Source organism: Dendrobates tinctorius, unplaced genomic scaffold, assembly GCF_039654945.1.
Source record: "Dendrobates tinctorius isolate UK_male_01 unplaced genomic scaffold, ASM3965494v1 ptg000111l, whole genome shotgun sequence".
In the NCBI taxonomy this organism is placed as follows: Eukaryota; Metazoa; Chordata; class Amphibia; order Anura; family Dendrobatidae; genus Dendrobates; species Dendrobates tinctorius.
Genome location: NW_027361779.1, coordinates 26,265,066 through 26,285,326, shown reverse-complemented (window position 1 = coordinate 26,285,326; position 20,261 = coordinate 26,265,066). Strand labels below are relative to the sequence as shown.

At 42.3% G+C, this 20,261-nt stretch overlaps 1 protein-coding gene across 4 annotated transcripts in view; it reads right to left on the bottom strand.

Annotated features, from left to right (window-relative positions):
- RNGTT (RNA guanylyltransferase and 5'-phosphatase) overlaps positions 1 to 20,261 on the bottom strand; it is a 601,184-nt gene that overhangs the window by 566,747 nt on the left and 14,176 nt on the right. For all 4 annotated transcript variants that reach the window (XM_073589590.1, XM_073589589.1, XM_073589588.1 and 1 more), the window contains exon 4: positions 10,527 to 10,615. In XM_073589590.1, coding sequence (XP_073445691.1) covers positions 10,527 to 10,615 — 89 coding nt within the window. The remainder of the gene's footprint in view (positions 1 to 10,526; positions 10,616 to 20,261) is intronic.

The window sequence follows — 20,261 nt, the reverse complement described above, 5'->3', positions numbered from 1 at the left end:
GGTTGCGGACCCCATGTCACATTTGAAGAGCCCTTGACATGCCAAAACAGCAGAAACCCCTACAAGTGACCCCATTTTGGAAACGAAACCTCTCGAGGAATTCATCTAGGGGAGTAGTGACTATTTTTAACCCTCAGGCAATTCACAGAATTGTGTAACTTTGGACTGAGTAAATGAAATATTACCATTTTGTTTTAACTAAAATGTTGCTTTAACTCCTAGTTTGTAATGTTCAAAAGGGGTTATTGGAGAAAATGAATGGTACAATTTGTTACTTAATTTGTCCTGCGTATGCTAATACCCCATAAGTGGTCAAAATCTACTTTTGAGGCACAGTGTAAAGCTCAAAAGGGAAGGAGTGCCATATTGTAGTGAAGATTTTGCTGTTATGGTTTCAAGTGCCATGTCACCTTGGAAGAACCCTCTGAGGTGCCAAAACAGCAGAACCCCCGATAAGTGACCTCATTTTACAAACACCACTTCTAAAATTAAATTAATCTAGGGGTGCATTGATCATATTGAAACTTCAGCTGTGTCGCAGAATTTTATAACATTGGGCAGTGAAGAATGAATAATTAAATTTTCTCTTCTGGGAACTTATCTACCAGTGTGTAGTGATGATTTTTACTCCAAGGGTGTTTTCCAGAAAGGAGCAGCAACGGATGTTGCTGAGTGAAAATTGGAAGTCTGCTATTGTAATTCCAATAAGTTGTAGTGTCCAGTACGTTGTAATGCAGACCTAGTAAATTAGGTGAGCTGTCATCGCTACAGAAATGCCAAACAAGTGGACTCTAAATGAGGTTTAGACACACTGAGCTCAGAAGGAGAGGGGCATTGTCATGACACAGCTGTCAGGTGACCTGGGACCAAGGACTCCTTCCTTTCCTAAACACTATGGGGTGCCCTACCTCGCCGTATTCCCCAGGATACTTCTGAAGGTAAAAATGCCAGGGCCTCCACCCTTCCCTTATCTCATGAATCAGCTCTGTCTTTTCTTTTCCCCCCACCCAGGGAAGAGTGGAGCTGCAGCGCACCGCAGTACACCAACCCAACGAACAAGCAAACTGGAGCAAGGGATAACTGGAAATTCCAGGCATACAAGTATTCACTCACATATAATAGAGGAATGCACCGGGGAGTGAAGGATGGGGAAAAACCAAAATAAGAGGGAAGGGAATTATCACACAAACCCACACAAAAGTCACAAATAGCTCCTCTAAACTCCTTCTCATATAACCATCAAAACACCTCTCCACCAAGCCATGCAGCATAAGCTAGTTCTGATGGTGTGTTTCAATCAGGACCCAGATTAGAAAGGGGATAGGAGTGGCTAACCGAGTTCAGCTGAGCACTCAGACTCCCAGAGCTTCCAAAACGGCTGATTTAACAACTACTTTGCCAAAAGAAATTAACACCATTTAAAAAGAAGGTGAAGTGCTTCTTTTCAGCGCAGGAGTAGGAGCAATCAGATGCTGCGGTCTTCTGGCTCTTCTCTGTTGCGGTAACCTAGTGACATGTATTTGGATTTGGGAGTGCAGAATTTGCTGAATTTCTTTTGAAGGGTGAGGAGCCATTTCACATTTCCAGAGCCTTAGTTCTACCAGTAAAATGGAAACCCCCAATATTTCCATTGACATGACAGACCTGAGAGGGGACTTGATTTTTTTGTGGATCAAGTTGAAGCTTCTACTGGGAAAACATGGATTTTTGTGATAACTCACCGCAAAATCCTTTTCGCCGAGATGCTCATTGGGGGACACAGGTACTGTGGGTGTATGCTACTGCCGCCTGGAGGCTGACACTAAGTGAAAAAAAGAGGTTAGCTCCTCCTCCGCCGTATACACCCTCGCCCCGATTGTGGGCGGAAACCAGTTTTTTGCTTAGTGTCTGTTGGAGGCACACGTCGGTCTGTCTCAAGACTGATTTTTTTTTTTTTTTTTTTTCCCTCTTTCCCCATGAAGATAAGACAGGGGCGACGGACCCTATTGAAAGGGTCCGATCTCCCCAAACCAACAACGGGCGAGCTCGTGCAAGTGTCCCTCCACGTATCCTCTCCCGCACCGTGGGATATTTTCAGACTACGGAGGTGAGATACAGGCAACGGACCCTATTGAAGGGGTCCGATCTCCCCAAACCAACAACGGGCGAGCACGTGAGTGTCCCTCCACGTATCCTCTTCTTTCCCAGCTTCCCAAAGTGGATACCCGGGCAAGGGCTCTACTAGAAGCCATCGATTCGCTCTCACAACCGAGTTATCATTCCAGTACCGGAAAACGATAAGGCGCAGGGCTTCTATTCCAACCTGTTTACAGTTCCCAAAAAGGACAGGACGGTCAGGCCCGTTTTGGATCTAAAGTTCCTGAACAGATTTATCAGGATCAGACATTTCCGGATGGAATCTCTCCATTCAGTCATAGCGGCAATGAGGCAGGGAGAGTATTTGGCCTCTATGGATATCCAGGACGCCTATCTACATATTCCCATTTTTCCTCCGCATCAAAAGGTTTCTACGCTTCGTCATCAACGGTCTACATTTTCAGTTTGCAGAGCTGCCCTTCAGGCTAGCTACGGCCCCCAGAGTGTTCACAGAGGTCAGGGCAGTCCCCATGGCCATCCTGCACTCCCGGGGCATAGTAGTATTCCCCTACTTAGACGACCTCTTGGTCAAAGCCCCTTCAAGGCAGGCATGCGAGGAAAGTGTCAGCATTACGCTAGATACTCTTGCCCGCTTAGGGTGGTTGGTCAATGTAAGGAAGTCATCCCTTGTGCCAGCTCAGAGAATTTCCTTTTTAGGGATGACCTTCGACACTTGCCGAGGGTTGGTAAGTCTCCCTCGAGACAAGGACCTAGCCCTCTGGCAGGGGTGTGAGTACTGCGCCAACCAGTCCCTCACACCATCCGTTTCGGCATGAGGATTTTGGGGAAAATGGTGGCAGCGATGGAAGCGATCCCGTTCGCCAAATTTCTTCTTCGTCCCCTGCAGCACGCCCTCTTGTCAGCCTGGGACAAGAACCCATTCACGCTCGATCATCGGTGCTGGTTGTCCTCTCAGGTCAGGCTGTCCACCACTCTAGTGACTATCAATCCCTCCCTGCTTCAGGGGAAACCCTTCCCCCCCCCAGATCAGTGGCTGGTGGTCACAACCGACGCCAGCCTTTTCGGCTGGGGAGCGGTTTTCCGCCACCACACGACCCACGGACGGTGGTCGCCACAGGAGGCAGCCCTCCCGATCAACTTGTTGGAGATACGGGCGATCCGGCTGACTCTCCATCGATTCCATCACCTTCTAACAGGCCGCCCCGTCCGGATTCAGTCGGACAACGCCACGACGGTGGCTTCCATAAATCACCAGGGGGGCACCCGCAGCAGGGAAACCATGCGCGAAGTAGGGCACATGCTTCGCTGGGCCGAGAGGAACCACTCGCTGATATCGGCGGTCCACATCCCGGGGGGTAGAGAACTGGGCGGCCGACTTAATCAGCCGGCAGGGGCTTGCGTCCAGAGAGTTGTCACTTCACCCAGAGGTTTTTCAGCAGATTTGCCAACGGTGGGGAACTCCGGATGTGGATCTGATGGCGTCCAGGTCGAACGCCAAGGTGTCCATGTTCAGCAATCGCCGTGGATGCACTGGTTCTGCCATGGAATCTGTTTCGCCTCCCATACCTGTTTCCCACCGCTGCCCCTGCTTCTGAGAGTCATCAAGAAAATCAAGGCAGAGGGGGTGCCAGTGATTCTGCTGGCTCTAGACTGGCCTCGTCGGGCGTGGTACGCAGATCTAGTGCAGCTGTGTCCCCCAATGAGAGGAAGTAGAAATTTTTTATAACTTTTTGAATCACATTCATCCTGCGCTCTATGCTGAGCACTTTGACGTGAGTGACGCGATTCAGATGAAACCCCCAAGGGATCCATTCACTATAACTAAACAGAAAGTGGCCGCGCTTAAAGCACTGTGTACTGAAAATACAACCAACTGAAAATGGTAATGGACCTCTAAAAAATATAATGCAAATACAAACAGCCAAAAAGGATAGATAACGTTACTCACTGTTGTGAAGATCGGCTGTGAATGGAAATGATGCTCCGAGTCACAAACAAATGAAAGGAGGGCCACTGAGCAAACAAAACTGGAGCAAATCCAGGGAGCGTCCTCCCGTTTGCAAAAGAAACAGCTCTCCGCAAGAACACGCGTCCCGCAGGACGGCAAGCTGCCACGGCCAATGGCGCCGCCAAACAGTAGCGTGGTGATCGAGGGGCGTGACCAGCGGGGGGCGTGTAGTGTGGGCGGTGACGTCACCAGTCTGTGCAAGACGGACATGTGCAAGGGCCAATCCTGACGCGTTTCGGGGGAACCGTCCCCCTTCCTCAAAGGTTCCTCAAAGGTAACTGGAGCAAATCCAGGAAGCGTCCTCCCGTTTGCAAAAGAAACAGCTCTCCGCAAGAACACGCGTCCCGCAGGACGGCAGGCTGCCACGGCCAATGGCGCCGCCAAACAGTAGCGTGGTGATCGAGGGGCGTGACCAGCGGGGGGCGTTTAGTGTGGGCGGTGACGTCACCGGTCCATGCAAGACGGACATGTGCAAGGGCCAAACCTGACGCGTTTCGGGGGAACCATCCCCCTTCCTCAAAGGTACGCTACCTCCTCACCACTACTAGAGCTACCGCCTCACCATCACTGGAGCTGCTGCAACCCCCCAACCTACTGTCTACTTCCCCACCATCCTGTAGCATGTAAGCCCGAAAGGGCTGGGTCCTCTCTCTCCTCTATATCAGTCTGTCATTGTTAGTTTGTTTACTGTAAGTGATATCTGTAATTTGTATGTAACCCCTTCTCATGTACAGCACCATAGAACCAATGGTGCTTTATAAATAACACTGGTCAACAGCATTTTTGGTGCCAAAGATATTTCATCGAATTTAGGGTATTTTTGGGGTGCTGATTCTGAATATGTCATCAGTTTTGCCAGATTGGCTCAAGTTTTTGAGATTTTTGGTATCTTATTTATAGCACTTGTTGGTAAATGCGACGCATCATCTCATTAATTTCTTTGGATTAGTACTTGAACTGAGCAGTTCTCAATATAGTTTTGTGTTAATTAGTGTTCTAAAAGTTTGTTCATAGCTTGATTTTTGCACTAACTTTATGTTGTTGTCTGTTTTCCAGTGAAAAGCATGAACTCATCATGAAGAAGTTGTCTTAACGATCCAGACTCATTCTGTTACATTTGTGGTGAATACACACTGCCAAAACATAGAAGAAACATAACAGACTTCGTAAAAAAAGTGTATTTTGCCTATTTTGGGGTTATGCTTGGGGACCAAGACAAGTTTTGGGCACCACACATAGTGTGCAAAGCATGTATCGAATTATTACGAAAATGGAGCAAAGGACAAAGAAAAAGCTTCAAATTTGGTGTTCCAATGGTGTGGAGAGAGCCAAAAAATCATCATGATGACTGTTATTTATGGTAAACACAGGTACAGGCACATCTTCACAATGAGGGACAGGCCTTCTTGCAGATTCCATGTTACTCCCATTTTCGTTTCTTATGCTTATTGAATCCTTGCACTTGCACTGCACAGAAATAACAGTCATCATGATGATTTTTTGGCTCTCTCCACACCATTGGAACACCAAATTTGAAGCTTTTTCTTTGTCCTTTGCTCCATTTTCGTAATAATTCGATACATGCTTTGCACACTATGTGTGGTGCCCAAAACTTGTCTTGGTCCCCAAGCATAACCCCAAAATAGGCAAAATACACTTTTTTTACGAAGTCTGTTATGTTTCTTCTATGTTTTGGCAGTGTATATTCACCACAAATGTAACAGAATGAGTCTGGATCGTTAAGACAACTTCTTCATGATGAGTTCATGCTTTTCACTGGAAAACAGACAACAACATAAAGTTAGTGCAAAAATCAAGCTATGAACAAACTTTTAGAACACTAATTAACACAAAACTATATTGAGAACTGCTCAGTTCAAGTACTAATCCAAAGAAATTAATGAGATGATGCGTCGCATTTACCAACAAGTGCTATAAATAAGATACCAAAAATCTCAAAAACTTGAGCCAATCTGGCAAAACTGATGACATATTCAGAATCAGCACCCCAAAAATACCCCAAATTCATTAAAATATTTTGGACACCAGAAAAAAAATTTTTTTTCGTTGACCTGTGTAATTAATAATAATAATATTCCGTTGAAGTTTCTGTCTGAATAAAAATTTACACGGAAACACCGGTGTAAGCGCTCAACGCAGAGAACGGGATAAATGTGAGCCTTATTTCAACATTTGGGAGGCAGAATGAACAAATCAACAGCAGGCGAATAATTGGTTTTATTTTTTAAGCGGTTCACTGTGCGATTCAAGTGATTAGACACATTTTTTTTCTTCTGGTTGGTGTGATTACAGTGATACCACATTTATATCTTTTTTATGCTTGGCTGCTGTCATACACAGAAAAAAAACAAAAAACACTTTTTATTAAAAAAAAACAAAAAAAAACAAGTTTTTGCATCATCATATTTTGATAGCTATACATCTGCCGACATTCATGTGGGGGCTTGGTTATTGCAGGACAAATTGACATTTTTATTGGTACCATTTTTGGACAGAATGAACAAAAAACAGCCAGCAAGTTAGGATTTTTTGAGGGTTTTTTATGCCGTTCACCATCTGATAAAAGTGATAAGACAGTTTTACTGTTTTATTATTTGGGTCAGTATGATTCCGGAGATACCATAACTTTTTTTTTGCCACTTTTACACAAGAAAAACTATTTTATAGAAAAGAGAATAGTCTTTTGCATCACATTTTTTTTTTATAGAGCTATAGCCATTTTGTTTCTCCGTTGACGGAGCTGTATGGCGGATTATATTTTCAACGTTTTCAGCTATACCATTTTTCCGTAAATCAATATTCTATTGAATTGTTTACAGTCAAATTGGAAAATACAAACATTTAGTAATGTGTGAGCCCAACAAATATTAAACTCGCTGAATCCTATAATAACAAAACATTTCAAGAATAAGCTTGTATTAAGATGTACAGTGGGCGAGTAAAAAGTTGCAGACCTCATCCGAAACGTCTAAGTAATATGAGTGCTCACATACAATTTCTAAGCAACAAGTAGAAATGGAGGAGGGAGGAGTATATGGGTTAGGCACCTGTTAGGTGAGAGTGGGCTAAGCAGAGAGGGTAAAAGACATCAGGGTAGAATAAAGGATGGGGGTAAGTTAGGGGGTCTGGTTCCACATCCCACAGACCTGATTTAAAATATCATGAATACAGGTCACGGTTGGTTAGCGTCCTACTGAGGTGAGTAAAGAAGAGCATATTATTTGTGTTTGTTAAGACAATTAGTTTGACCAAGTGCTTAATTCCATAGTTTCTCTGAATGCAATCCAAGGCGCCCAGGTGTTATAGATCTTATTTGAATTCCCATTACTCTGGCCTATCAGTTGTTCCATTCTGTATATATTATTGAGTTCAGATACAAAGTGAGAGCGTGATGGAGAATTAGTTTGTTTCCAGTAGCGAGGGATCAAATTCCTGGTACCTGTTAGAAGTGTCTGAGTAGGTCTTTCTTATATCAGGAGATAGAGATGTCACATAGAGATCGTAAAGCCAATTCCATTGTAGGCTGGACTTTGTATAAAGACAATTTGTTATACAGGTCAAATATTGCTAACCAGATATTGTGAACTGGCGGGCATGACCACCATATGTGCAAGTATGTGCCCTGGTTCTCCCAATATCTCCAACATGTATTTGGAGCTGTGGGGAACATGTGCATCTGTACCACCAAGATAGTAACTAGTAACTTCTCTCTTGGGATACAGAGCAGAGTGAGGATCTGAATGTAAATCGGAGAATCCCTAGATCGGTCCCCAGGGGTTGGGACCTCCCCAGTTCACCATCTCACCTTGAAAAGATCAAAGATGGATTTTGTGATGTCACTTGATTCTCTAGTAGTATCTTGTATACTAGGGAGATGGTATGGTCCCCGCCACACACTGAGATTCAAAAGTAGTCAGTGGTCTAAAGATATTGGCAAGCTTGGATATTGTGCTAATAAAGCTTTTAAGTTGTTCATAAAACCATGCGCCTGCCAGAGGTTCCCAGCTATACAGTTTTTATTTCTATTTGACCTTTTTGATCACGCTTTATTCCACTTTTTTTCCGGTGGTATGATGAAAAAGAATAGTTTTTGCCTTTTTTTTCAACGATATTCACTGAAGGGATTAGCCAGTGTGACAGTTTTATAGGGTGGGTCGTACGTATGCGGCGATAAATATGTGTGGGGGGGTTTTAGTTCATTTTTGCATATATAAAAAACAAAACAAAACATTTTTAAGTGCATCACAGCTGCAGCCAAAGATAAAAAAAACTATAAAAATTTGTCATCGCCGTAATCGCACAGCCACAAAGAATAAAGTTGTCAAATCACTTATACCACACAAGGAACGGAGTAAAAAATAAAACCAATTTTTCACCTGCTGTTGATTTTTCCATTCAGTCTCTCAAATATTGCAGTAAGGCTCGGTTCACATTTATCCTGCGTTCTGTGCTGAGCACTTACACCATGGTTTCCATGTAAATATCTGATTCAGATGTAACCTCTGGTGGAAGATTCCCTACAATGAGGCAAATGGAGACACTGTGGATGCCGTCTGACCTATTATCCAGTGATGTCCGTTTTTTTTAGGCGCGCATAAAAGCTCCGTAGGCTAGTTTTGTGCACCTCTGAAGAGTAACTCTGCTGCCTCATTATAGTGAATGGATCCCTCGGGGCTTTCGTGTGAATCACTTTATTTGGAGATTTAGACTGAAACCCTGATGTAAGTGCTCAGTGTAGAGCGCAGGATAAATGTGACCCAAAATGTTATGCAAATTGTTCCCTATAAAATAGTCAATGCAATCGACAAAAAAAAAACAAAGCAAAAATGACTCAGGTCTCATCTGTCAATAGAAATATCGGGATTTTTCACATTACTGGTAATACAAAGGCTCTGGAAAATAACTGTGGCTCCTCGCCCCCCAGAAGCCCCCCTCCCTTCTGAGCCCCACAATGTGCCTAAACCACATTAAGCATCCAAATGTATGGCATGTCTGTAACAATGAGAGGCCGCTTAATTTACTGGGTCCATGTCTCTAGAAGCACGAGCTTTGCATAACGTACTGGGCACGACAATAGCATATTTCCAATTTTCATCCACTGCTAGCTTCTGGAAAACACAAAAAAACTCTGTATGCAGCGCTGTTCACACACAGGCAATGCCTAATTTAACAGTATGGGCGTCACCAATAGGCTGTAAGCCAGAATGCTCTGCATCGCCTGTGTGTGAATAGTGCCACATACAGACTTTTTTTGTACATTAATATGCCAAACAACAGCCCCCTCCATGGATTGGCAGGCTGTGAGTGGTTGTCTCATCGGCTGGTTTTCAATTTTTGGGAGGTTCTTTAAGTCCTCTTTTTGCTGCTTAGTGTTGCATTTGAAAGAAACATGAATGTGGCCAAGTGCAGAGATATCCTGGATAAAAACCTCTTCCACAGTGCTCTGGACCTCAGACTTGGCCGACGGTTCACCTTCCAACAAGGCAATGACCCTAAGCACACAGTTAAAATAACAAAGGAGTGGTTTCAGAACAACTCTGTGACCATTCTTGACTGGCCCAGCCAGAGCCATGACCTAAAACCAACTGAGCATCTCTGGAGAGACCTGAAAATGGCTGTCCACCAACGTTCACCATCCAACCTGACGAAACTGGAGAGGATCTGTAAGGAAGAATGGCAGACGATCCCCAAATCCAGGTGTGAAAAACTTGTTGCATCATTCCCAAGAAGACTTATGGCTGTACTAGCTCAAAAGGGTGATTCTACTCAATAGTGAGCAAAGGGTCTGAATACTTATGACCATGTGATATTTCAGTTTTTGTTTTTCAAAAAATTAGCAAAAATTTCTACATTTGTTTTTTTCCAGTAAAGATGGGGTGCAGAGTGTACGTTAATGAGAAAAAAAATGAACTTTTTTGAATTTACCAAATGTCTGCAATGAAACAAAGAGTGAAAAATTTAATGGTGTCTGAATACTTTCCGTACCCACTGTATTTTGGGCTCATGGACACTAGCATATAGCACCTCCGTATGAAAGCATAATAAAATCCCATAAACTTTTATGGGACCTCTGATTTCATGTGGAGAAACACAAAGGTTTTTTTTTTTCCTCTTAAACGGCACAGGATGACATCTTGTTCCACCATATTACACAGCTTATTTTATCTGAAGCAATGCTTCTAATGTGACCATCTCTGTAATACGCTACCATGCAGAACACTGCGTGGCAGTACACAGACTGCCTATACCTCTGCAGCTCGATGCCCAAGGGAATCTGCAAATCATTGTATAGCCGCCTTATGCTCTATGATTCATTAACAAAAGTTTTATTACATATCATTTTTTGTTTAGCTTGTCCCGTTACAACCATCATTTAAAAAAGAAGGATCTGGTAACATACCAATAAGCTCATCCGGGCTTCTGTCCGCAAATTTTTCACAGAGTCGAATAAAGGTTTCAGTATTCTCTTTTGATGGACATTCGCCATGTCTACACAACAAAAATAAGTAAAATCAAAGCATTATTGCTAGTAGTCAGAATTTGGATCACTTAATAGTTTAGACTGTATTTTTCTACTGCAAGCTTCATTTTAATAATGACTATTTATTACCTCTTATGTTTCTAAAATGGGTTGTCTCAACATCATACAGTAGTGCTCAAAAGGTTACATACCCCGGCAGAATTTTTGCTTTCTTGGCCTTTTTTTCAGAGAATATGAATGATAACGCCAAAACTTTTTTTTCCACTCATGGTTAGTTAATCTGTTAATCTGGGTCCCAGAAACTCACTCAGCTTTTATGCACACACTGATTACAAGCAAACAGGTCACAGATGAGGAGGTTACCTTTAGTAGCCATTCAAACCCATTTGTGTCAACTTCTGTGCATGTTACCAGGCCAGAATCAGCAGGGTGTGTGAACTTTTGATCAGGGTCATTTGGATGTTTTGGGTTGTCATTATGATTTAAAAAGAGAAAGCACAGTAATTTGACAAGAAATGGCTTCACCCAACCACTGACCATGAGTGGAGAAAAAGATTTGGTGTTATCATTCATATTCTCTGAAAAAAGGCGAAGAAAGCAAAAATTCTGCTGGGGTATGTAAACTTTTAAGCATAAATGTTAATAAATGATTAATATGACAAAAGTGCTTGTCAAAACAAATAACTTTGCAATTTACCGTGTTTTGGAGACTATAGGATGCACCTTACTAAAAAAAATGCACCTGAAGTTTAGACAGCAGAAAACACATATTTTCTAGTAATTACACCTTTACTGGTGGTGCAAGGAAGTGGAAGGGTGAATATCACTCATTTAATGCACTGGGGAAAAATAAAAAGGCAACTGATCAATTGTTCGCTCGTCTCTGCAGCATCTGTAGATATAGCTTTACAGCATGATCGCGCACACTCTCTGTAGCGCACACACAGACAACGCTGCTGCATGCACAGCAAGTTCTGCTGTATATACACACACAGCTCTGCTACAAACATGCACATACAGTTCTGCTCTATCAACACACAACCTCAATTCAGGCATTAAAAGTCCTTCAACTAGTCAAGATCTTTAGCATTCATGGAACTTTAGTGAAGAGTAGTTCCTGGTAGCTTTCTCTCCGGTCCTTCACCATTCAGACCGCAGTGTCAGGCTGTTGGGAGGAGAGAAAGAACTCTGCAGTTGCATAGGTTTCTCAGTGATTGAGAAGGATGATGTGTCAGTGTTCTCCATCATAAGTAGCTGTCTCAAAACTATAAAAAGTACAACTTATTTAGCAAGATTTTGTTTTATTGCTTAACCCCCTAATGACTGCCAATACGTCTTTTAACTGACGTGAGATATAAGAGAATAGCCTCCCCATACAGGTGACAATCCAGCAGCTGTCGGCTCTCCACTAGAGCTGACAAATTGCTGTATCAGCCACGATCAGTGTTTGCACCGTCCAAATCATTTTATCCCCTTAGATGCTGCTGTCAATAGTGACATAATATAAATGGTTAACAGAGTGAGAGTGTGAGGGCTTCCTCTTTATCCCCATCGGCACCCTGAGATCATTATTGTGTTGTCCTGATGTTTGCCATGGCAATTCACGACCAAATAGCGCCCTTAGAGCCTGATGGCTGTTGTAACCTGTTCAGAAGTTAGCGGCATTTAGGTGGTAAAAATACACCTTTTTCATTTCAGTCATGCCACTTTGCATTAATTCCTGAAGGGTTAAATAAACTACCTGACAGCAGTTTTCAATATGTCAGGGGGTGCAGTTTTCAAAATGGCATTACTTTTGGGGGGTTTTCCAATATATAGGACCCCCAAAGTCACTTCAAACCTGGATAGGTCACAAAAAAAAAAAAAAAAAAATTGTAAATTTCCTTCATAAAATGAAAAATTACTGCTACATTTTTAAACCTCCTAAAATGCTAACAAAATAAAAGAACATTTTACAAATGGTGCTGATGTAAAGCAGACATGTGGAAAATATTATTTATGAATGTTTTTGTGTGGTATGACAATCTGGATTAAAGGGATAAGCATTAAAACTTTGAAAATTGCTAATTTTTTTAACATTTTTCTCAAATTTCTGATTTTTTTTTATAAATAAAAAACAAAACATATCAACCTAAATTTACCATTCTCATAAAGTATAATGTGTCACAAAAAAAAAAAACAATCTCAAAATCACTGGGCTTTGTTGAAGCGTTCCAGGGTTATTACCACATAAAGTGACACTGGTCAGATTTTAAAAATTTGACTCCGTTACTAAGGGGTTAAAAGTGGATTTGAGAGTCCAAAAATATGCTACTTGTAATTAAAAATTCTCTCTGTTCTCACAAACGGAAGGATTTTTAATTTTATTGTTTTACTGCTCGCTGGCTGGTTTACCCAGCCACCTTCGATGAAGGTCTGAGGAAAATGGGTGAATCAATTCTGTCATGATGTTCTATGGAACAGCAACTGGACAAAACGGTGCTACTGGCCAAATACTGGCAGGTTCGAGCACAAATCTTTATTTAATATCCATGTTCAGATGATGGACGACATAAGATCCTTACCCAGTCACATTTGGTACCTGGGAATTGGGATGCTCTGTGCTCACTCTGGTAAAATTAAAGAATGAAGTGATTAAACAGAGTCAGCATGGGTTTCTAACTAATAAGTCATGTGAGACTAACTTATTTTCCTTCTATGACGGTATCACTGATTGGGTGGATCAAGGAAATGCTGTAGATATAGTATATCTTGACTTCAGCAAAGCATTTGACAAAGTCTCTCATACAATCCTTATTGAAAAAATGACTAAGTATGGAATGGACAAGGCAACTGTTAGGTGGATTCATAACTGGCTTAGTGATCGGACCCAAAGAGTGGTCGTAAATGGCTGCACATCCAGTTGGAAGAATGTCTCAAGTGGGGTACCACAGGGCTCTGTCCTGGGCCCTGTATTGTTCAACATCTTTATCAACGATTTAGATGAAGGAATTGAGGGTAAACTGATTAAATTTGCTGATGACACAAAGCTAGGAGGGATAGCTAATACTAGAGAAGAGAGAGAGAGGATTCAAAAAGATTTAAATAAACTGGAGAAGTGGGCAGCAACTAACAGAATGGTTTTTAACAGGGAGAAATGCAAAGTACTACATCTGGGCAATAAAAATGAAAAAAGCATATATAGAATGGGAGGAATAGGGCTAAGTGACAGCACATGTGAAAAAGACTTGGGTATACTAATAGATCACAGACTGAATATGAGTCAACAGTGTGATGCAGCAGCAAAAAAGGCAAATGCAATTCTAGGATTTATTAACTTAAGCATACAGTCTAGATCACGTGAAGTCATTATTTCCCTCTACTCCTCTTTGGTCAGACCTCATCTGGAATATTGTGTCCAGTTTTGGGCACCACATTTTAAAAAAGACATCAACAAACTGGAGCAAGTTCAGAAAAGAGCGACCAGAATGGTGACCGGTCTGCAAACCCTGTCTTATGAGGAAAGGTTGCAGGATTTGGGAATGTTTAGTTTGCAAAAGAGAAGACTGAGAGGAGACTTAATAGCTGTCTACAAATATCTAAAGGGCTGTCACATTGTAGAAGGATCAACTTTATTCTCATTTGCACAAGGAAAGACTAGAAGCAATGGGATGAAACTGAATGGGAAGAGACACAGATTAGATATTAGAAAAAACTTTTTGACAGTTAGAGTGATCAATGAGTGGAACAGGCTGCCACGAGAAGTGGTGAGTTCTCCTTCAATGGAAGTCTTCAAACAGAGGCTGGACAGACATCTGACTGGGATGATTTAGCGAATCCTGCTTTGAGCAGGGGGTTGGACCAGATGGCCCAGGAGGTCCCTTCCAACTCTACGATTCTATGATTCTATGAAAATGACATAAGACCTGTATCCCTGTAATACTGATGGTAATCTGATTGGTGTATGAGAATAGTCTTATAATTTCATCTTCTGTCACTTTTTAATTTTTTTTTTATGCCGAAAAGGTCCTTAACCCCTTCACCCCCAAGAGTGGTTTGCACGTTCATGACCGGGCCAATTTTTACAATTCTGACCACTGTCCCTTTATGAGGTAACTCTGGAACGCTTCCATGGATCCCGGTGATTCTGACATTTTTTTCTCGTGACATATTGTACTTCATGTTAGTGGTAAAATTTCATTCAAATAACTTGCGTTTGTGAAAAAAACAGAAATTTGGCGAAACTTTTGAAAATGTCGCAATATTCCAAATTTGCATTTTTATGCCCTTAAATCACAGAGATACGGCACACAAAAAAACTTAATAAGTAACATTTCCCACATGTTTACTTTACATCAGCATAATTTTGTTACCAAAATTTTTTTTTCTTAGAAAGTTATAAGGGTTAAAAGTTGACCAGCAATTTCTCATTTTTACAACACCATTTTATTTTTACGGACCACATCACATTTGAAGCCACTTTGAGGGGTCTATATGATAGAAAATACCCAAAAGTGACACCATTCTAAAAACTGCACCCCTCAAGGGGCTCAAAACCACATTCAAGAAGTTTATTAACCCTTCAGGTGCTTCACAGGAATTTTTTGAACATTTAAAAAAAAAAAAATGAACATTTAACTTTTTTTCACAAAAAAAATAATTCAGGTTCAATTTTTTTTTATTTTACCAAGGGTAAAAGGAGAAATTGGACTGGAAAAGTTATTGTGCAATTTGTCCTGAGTATGCTGATACCTGATATGTGGGGGGGGAACCACTGTTTCGGCGCATGGCAGAGCTCAGAATGGAAGGAGCGCCGTTTGACTTTTTTCAATGCAAAATTGGCTGGAATTCTGATCGGACGCCATGTCACGTTTGGAGAGCCCCTGATGTACCTAAACAGTGGAAACCCCCACAAGTGACCCCATTTTGGAAAATAGACCCCCCCCCCAAGGAACTTGTCTGGATATGTGGTGAGAACTTTGAACCCACAAGGGCTTCACAGAAGTTTATAACGTACAATGATATTTTCACACCCAATTTTTTTTTTCCCAAGGGTAACAGGACCCTAAAAGTTATTGTGCAATTTGTCCTGAGTACGCTGATACCCCACATGTGGGTATAAATCACTATTTGGGCGCATGGCAGAGCTCGGAAGGGAAACAGCGCCATTTGACTTTTTTGGCTGGAATTGAGATCTGACACCATGTCGCGTTTGGAAAGCCCCTGATGTACCTAAACAGTGGAATCCCCCCACAAGTGACCCCATTTTGGAATCTAGACCCCCTAAGGAACTTATCTAGATGTGTGGTGAGCACTTTGAACCCCCCAGTGCTTCACAGAAGTTTATAACGCCCGGGCGTGAAAATAAAAAAATCGTATTTTTTCCACAAACACGATCATTTAGTCCCCATTTTTTTATTTTCCCAAGGGTACTAGGAGAAAATGGACCCCAAAAGTTGTTGTCCAATTTGTCCTGAGTACACTGATACCCCATATGTGGGAGAAAACTACTGTATGGGCACACGTCGGGGCTCGGAAGGGAAGTAGTGACATTTTGGAATGCAAACTTTGATGGCATGGTCTGCGGGTGTTATGTTGCCTTTGGAGAGCCCCTGATGTACCTAAACAGTGGAAACCCCCCACAAATGACACCATTTTGGAAAATAGACCCCCTAAGGAACTTATCTAGGTGTGTGGTGAGCACTTTGAACCCCCCAGTGCTTCACAGAAGTTTATAATATATATAACGTTTATAACGCCCGGGCGTGAAAATAAAAAAAATCATATTTTTTCCACAAACATGATCATTTAGTCCCCAATTTTTTTATTTTCCCAAGGGTACCAGGAGAAAATGGACCCCAAAAGTTGTTGTCCAATTTGTCCTGAGTAGGCTGATACCCCATATGTGGGGGTAAAACACTGTTTGGGCGCATGGCAGAGCTTGGAAGGAGCACCATTTGACTTTTTCAACGCAGAATTGGCTGGAATTGAGATCAGACGCCATGTTGCATTTGGAGAGCACCTGATGTGCCCAAACAGTGGAAACCCCCCAATTCTAACTCCTACCCTAACCCCAATCTCAGCCCTAACCCTAAGGGTACGTGCACATGCTGTAGATTGTAGTGCGGATTTGGCCGCGTGGTTTTTGTAAAATCCGCAGGTAAATCTGCAGGTCAAAAGACCTGCGGTTTTACCTGCGGATTGCTCTGCGGTTTTTCATCTCCTCAATGGAGGAGATGGCAAACCGCAGCGGAGTCCGCAGAAAGAAATGACATGTCAATTCTTTCTGCGGTTTCAAAACCGCAGAAAAACTGCGCGGAAAAATCCGCACCGTCCGCACTGCGTTTTTTTTATTCCCATAGGGAATAATGGTACTGTACACCACAGCAAAAACTGCTGCGGACCCGCAGCGTCCGGAACCGCAGCAGAATCCGCAGCGTGTGCACACACCCTAATGGGAAAATGGAAATAAATACATTTTTTTAATTTTATTATTTTTCCCTAACTAAGGGGGTGATAACGGGGGTTTGATTTACTATTTATGGCGGCTTTTATTTTTGGCAGCTGTCACATGCTAAAAGACGCTTTTTATTGTAAAAATAGTTTTTGCATCACCACATATGGAGAGCTATAATTTTTCCGTATTTTGACCCACTGAGTCATGTGAGGTCTTCTTTTTTGCGGGACGAGTTGACGTTTTTATTGTTGGTATCATATTCGGGCACGTGACATTTTTTGATCGCTTTTTATTCGGATTTTTGGGACGCAGAATAAACATGAAACGCTGGTTTTTGAATTTCTTTTGGGGGGGGTGCGTTTACACCGTTCCGCATACGGTAAAATTGATTAAGCGGTTTTATTCTTCGGGTCAGTACGGTTACAGCGATACCTCATTTATGTCATTTTTTTATGTTTTGGCGCTTTTATGCAATAAAAACAATTTGATATAAAAAATTATTTTTGCATCGCTTTATTCTGTGAGCTATAACTTTTTTATTTTTTCTCTGATGATGCTGTGTAGCAGCTCGTTTTTTGCGGGACAAGATGACGTTTTCAGCGGTACCATGGATATTTATATGCGTCTTTTTGATCGCGCGTTATTGCACTTTTTGTTCGGCGGTATGATAACAAATCATTTTTTGCTTCGTTTTTTATTTTTATTTTTTAAGGGGTTCGCTAAAGGGGTTAACTAATGGGACAGTTTTATAGGGCAGGTCGTTACGGACGCGGCGATACCAAATGTGTGTACTTTTATTGTTTTTTTTATTTCCAAAAATGAATTTATTAGGGAATATTTTTTTTTTTTTAATTTAGCGATTTTTTTAAATTATTTTTACACCATTTTTTTTTTTTTTAACTTTATTAGGTTGTCCCAGGGGGGACATCACTGTCCTGTGACAGATTGCTGATCTGTCACATCACAGATCGCTGATCTGTCACATCACAGATCACTGTGACAGATCAGCAATCTGTCACAGGCAGTGCAGAAGGCTTCCTCAAGCCTGCGCTTTGCAGGCACTGAGGAAGCCAGCTCCCTACAGGCCCCCGAAGTTCCCCGTCGCCATCTTGGATCCGGGTACCTGACCTGTAGGGAAAGAGACCCCCGCAGCAGCATTGCACAGTGCGCTGCTGTGGGGGACTCAGGGAAGCACAGAGGGAGCCCCCTCCCTGGCGATGCTTCCCTTTAACCCCCGGTACACCGCGATCGTGTTTGATCGCGGTGTGCAAGGGGTTAACGTGTCGGGGGCTGTCCGTGACCACCCCTGACACATAGTGCCGGGTGTCAGCTGTAATAATCAGCTGACACCCGGCCGTGATCAGCGGCGCTCACCACGTGGGCATAGGGGCCCGGGTCCCATGGACGGGATAGTACGTCTGATGTCAAAAAGGGGTTAATATATGCAAAGTATTAGCAAAATATTTCATTTTTGAATAATTCTAAACAGTCTTGTATATTGAGGTTTCCACAAAGCCACGTGCACAGTGATAGTGGTCGCTGCGTTGTAAGTTCTCATAAAGGTGTGGGGATCCCTCTCCAATACAGATAGTTGGACACCCTCCAGAAATGTAAAAATGGGTTACATCTGCACCAAGAAAATACATAGAGCAGATTTTTTCCAAAATGTATACATGTCTGATGAAAAAAAAAAAAAATATTCAAATACATTTCCAGCAAAATAAAAGCAGATTCTGTATGTGACCTTGGCACAGTCACACTGTCGTACACAAATAACTAAAAAAAGGAGGAGGGGGGGGAGTTGGTTCACCAAGTGCGGAAAAAAATTCCCGCAATAGAGATGCGGTGCAGAGACTCCAGACTGACTTCTGGACAGTGAGGGCAACAAGAAAAGAAAAATCCAGCATCTGCAGCAATGGGTAAAGGACCAAGTCCAGACTAAGAGCGGTTGAGCTCGAAGTGTGCAGACTTGTGTCCTCCCCCTATCTTTTTTATTTGTTGGATTTTATGCTTTCTTTTCTCTTACAATTTTTAAATGTCGCTATTAAAAGTCATATTTTAATACCTTTACCCATTGCCTCAGATGCTGGATTTTTCTTCCCTTGTCGCTTACACAACTATCAAATATTAACCCCATTAAAATGGCGGTTGCTTAGAGGCCTTATTCCCTCATCGCCGTATTAAAAATCAGGAACAAGTGTGTAGCACCCCCCAGAGTAGAAAACTTTCTGAGCTTTCAGCTACCGGGGGTAGCCGAGACCCTGGGGAAAACGATCAGGGCTGTTTTTTCCAATCCCTGATCACGTGATTGCCGTTATTCAACGAATAATGGCGATCACATAAAAAAAATAAAAAAAAGTGTAAATAGGTTAAAAAATTATTTCTCTCTGTTATATCATGTCAGAAGAGAGAGAAATGATGTCTCCTATCCTCCAACAGTACCTTTGTACCATATCCAAAATCCCTGGACCCCCCTCCTCCTCCTGCTGAAAAACAAAAATCAAAAAATGGTGAGCGCATGAGCAGTGTGCCTGCCACGATCTGCCTCCTCTGCACCCGGCAACAACAGGAATTTTTTTCATTAGCAGACGGCTTTTTGTTACTGTGATAGGGTCTATTACAGTGATCAAAAGACCCCAATATTTGATAAACACGGAAACACTTGGGCTGTGTGTCTTCTCCCTTGTAGTTGTTTTGGGAGAGAAGAGAGATACACTACTCTCAAGTGCTGCCCTCCCAAAGGAAAAAGATATATATACTGTTTATGGCTCTGTTTCTGTAAATCCTTCCACAATCTCCTAACCACCCCCTTCCCCTCCCTCACCATACCTCATCCCACTTGTCAGATTAAAAAAAAATAATTTTTATTTCTTTCATTCTTTGAAGTTAGGGTTAAGCTTACAGTTTTTTTCAAGAGTAAAAAAAAAAAAAAATATCTATATAATTGCCTTGTAATGTTTTCATTTCCTGTTCTGCCAGATGTCACCGTATCCCAGAATTCCAAACGGAGGAAGTTCACCAACCACCATACTGGGACACCCAAGTGATGGGTGTCTCAATATGGAAACTGCTGCTGGTACCAACCTATTGCGCGTTACCACCAGCGGAACACCGTCGCACCACACACACCCACTCATGCAGCCTCTTGCGCGGTACCACCAGCAGAACACCGTCGCACTGCGCCTGTGCGAATTCTGTACAGGCACAGTGAATCATTA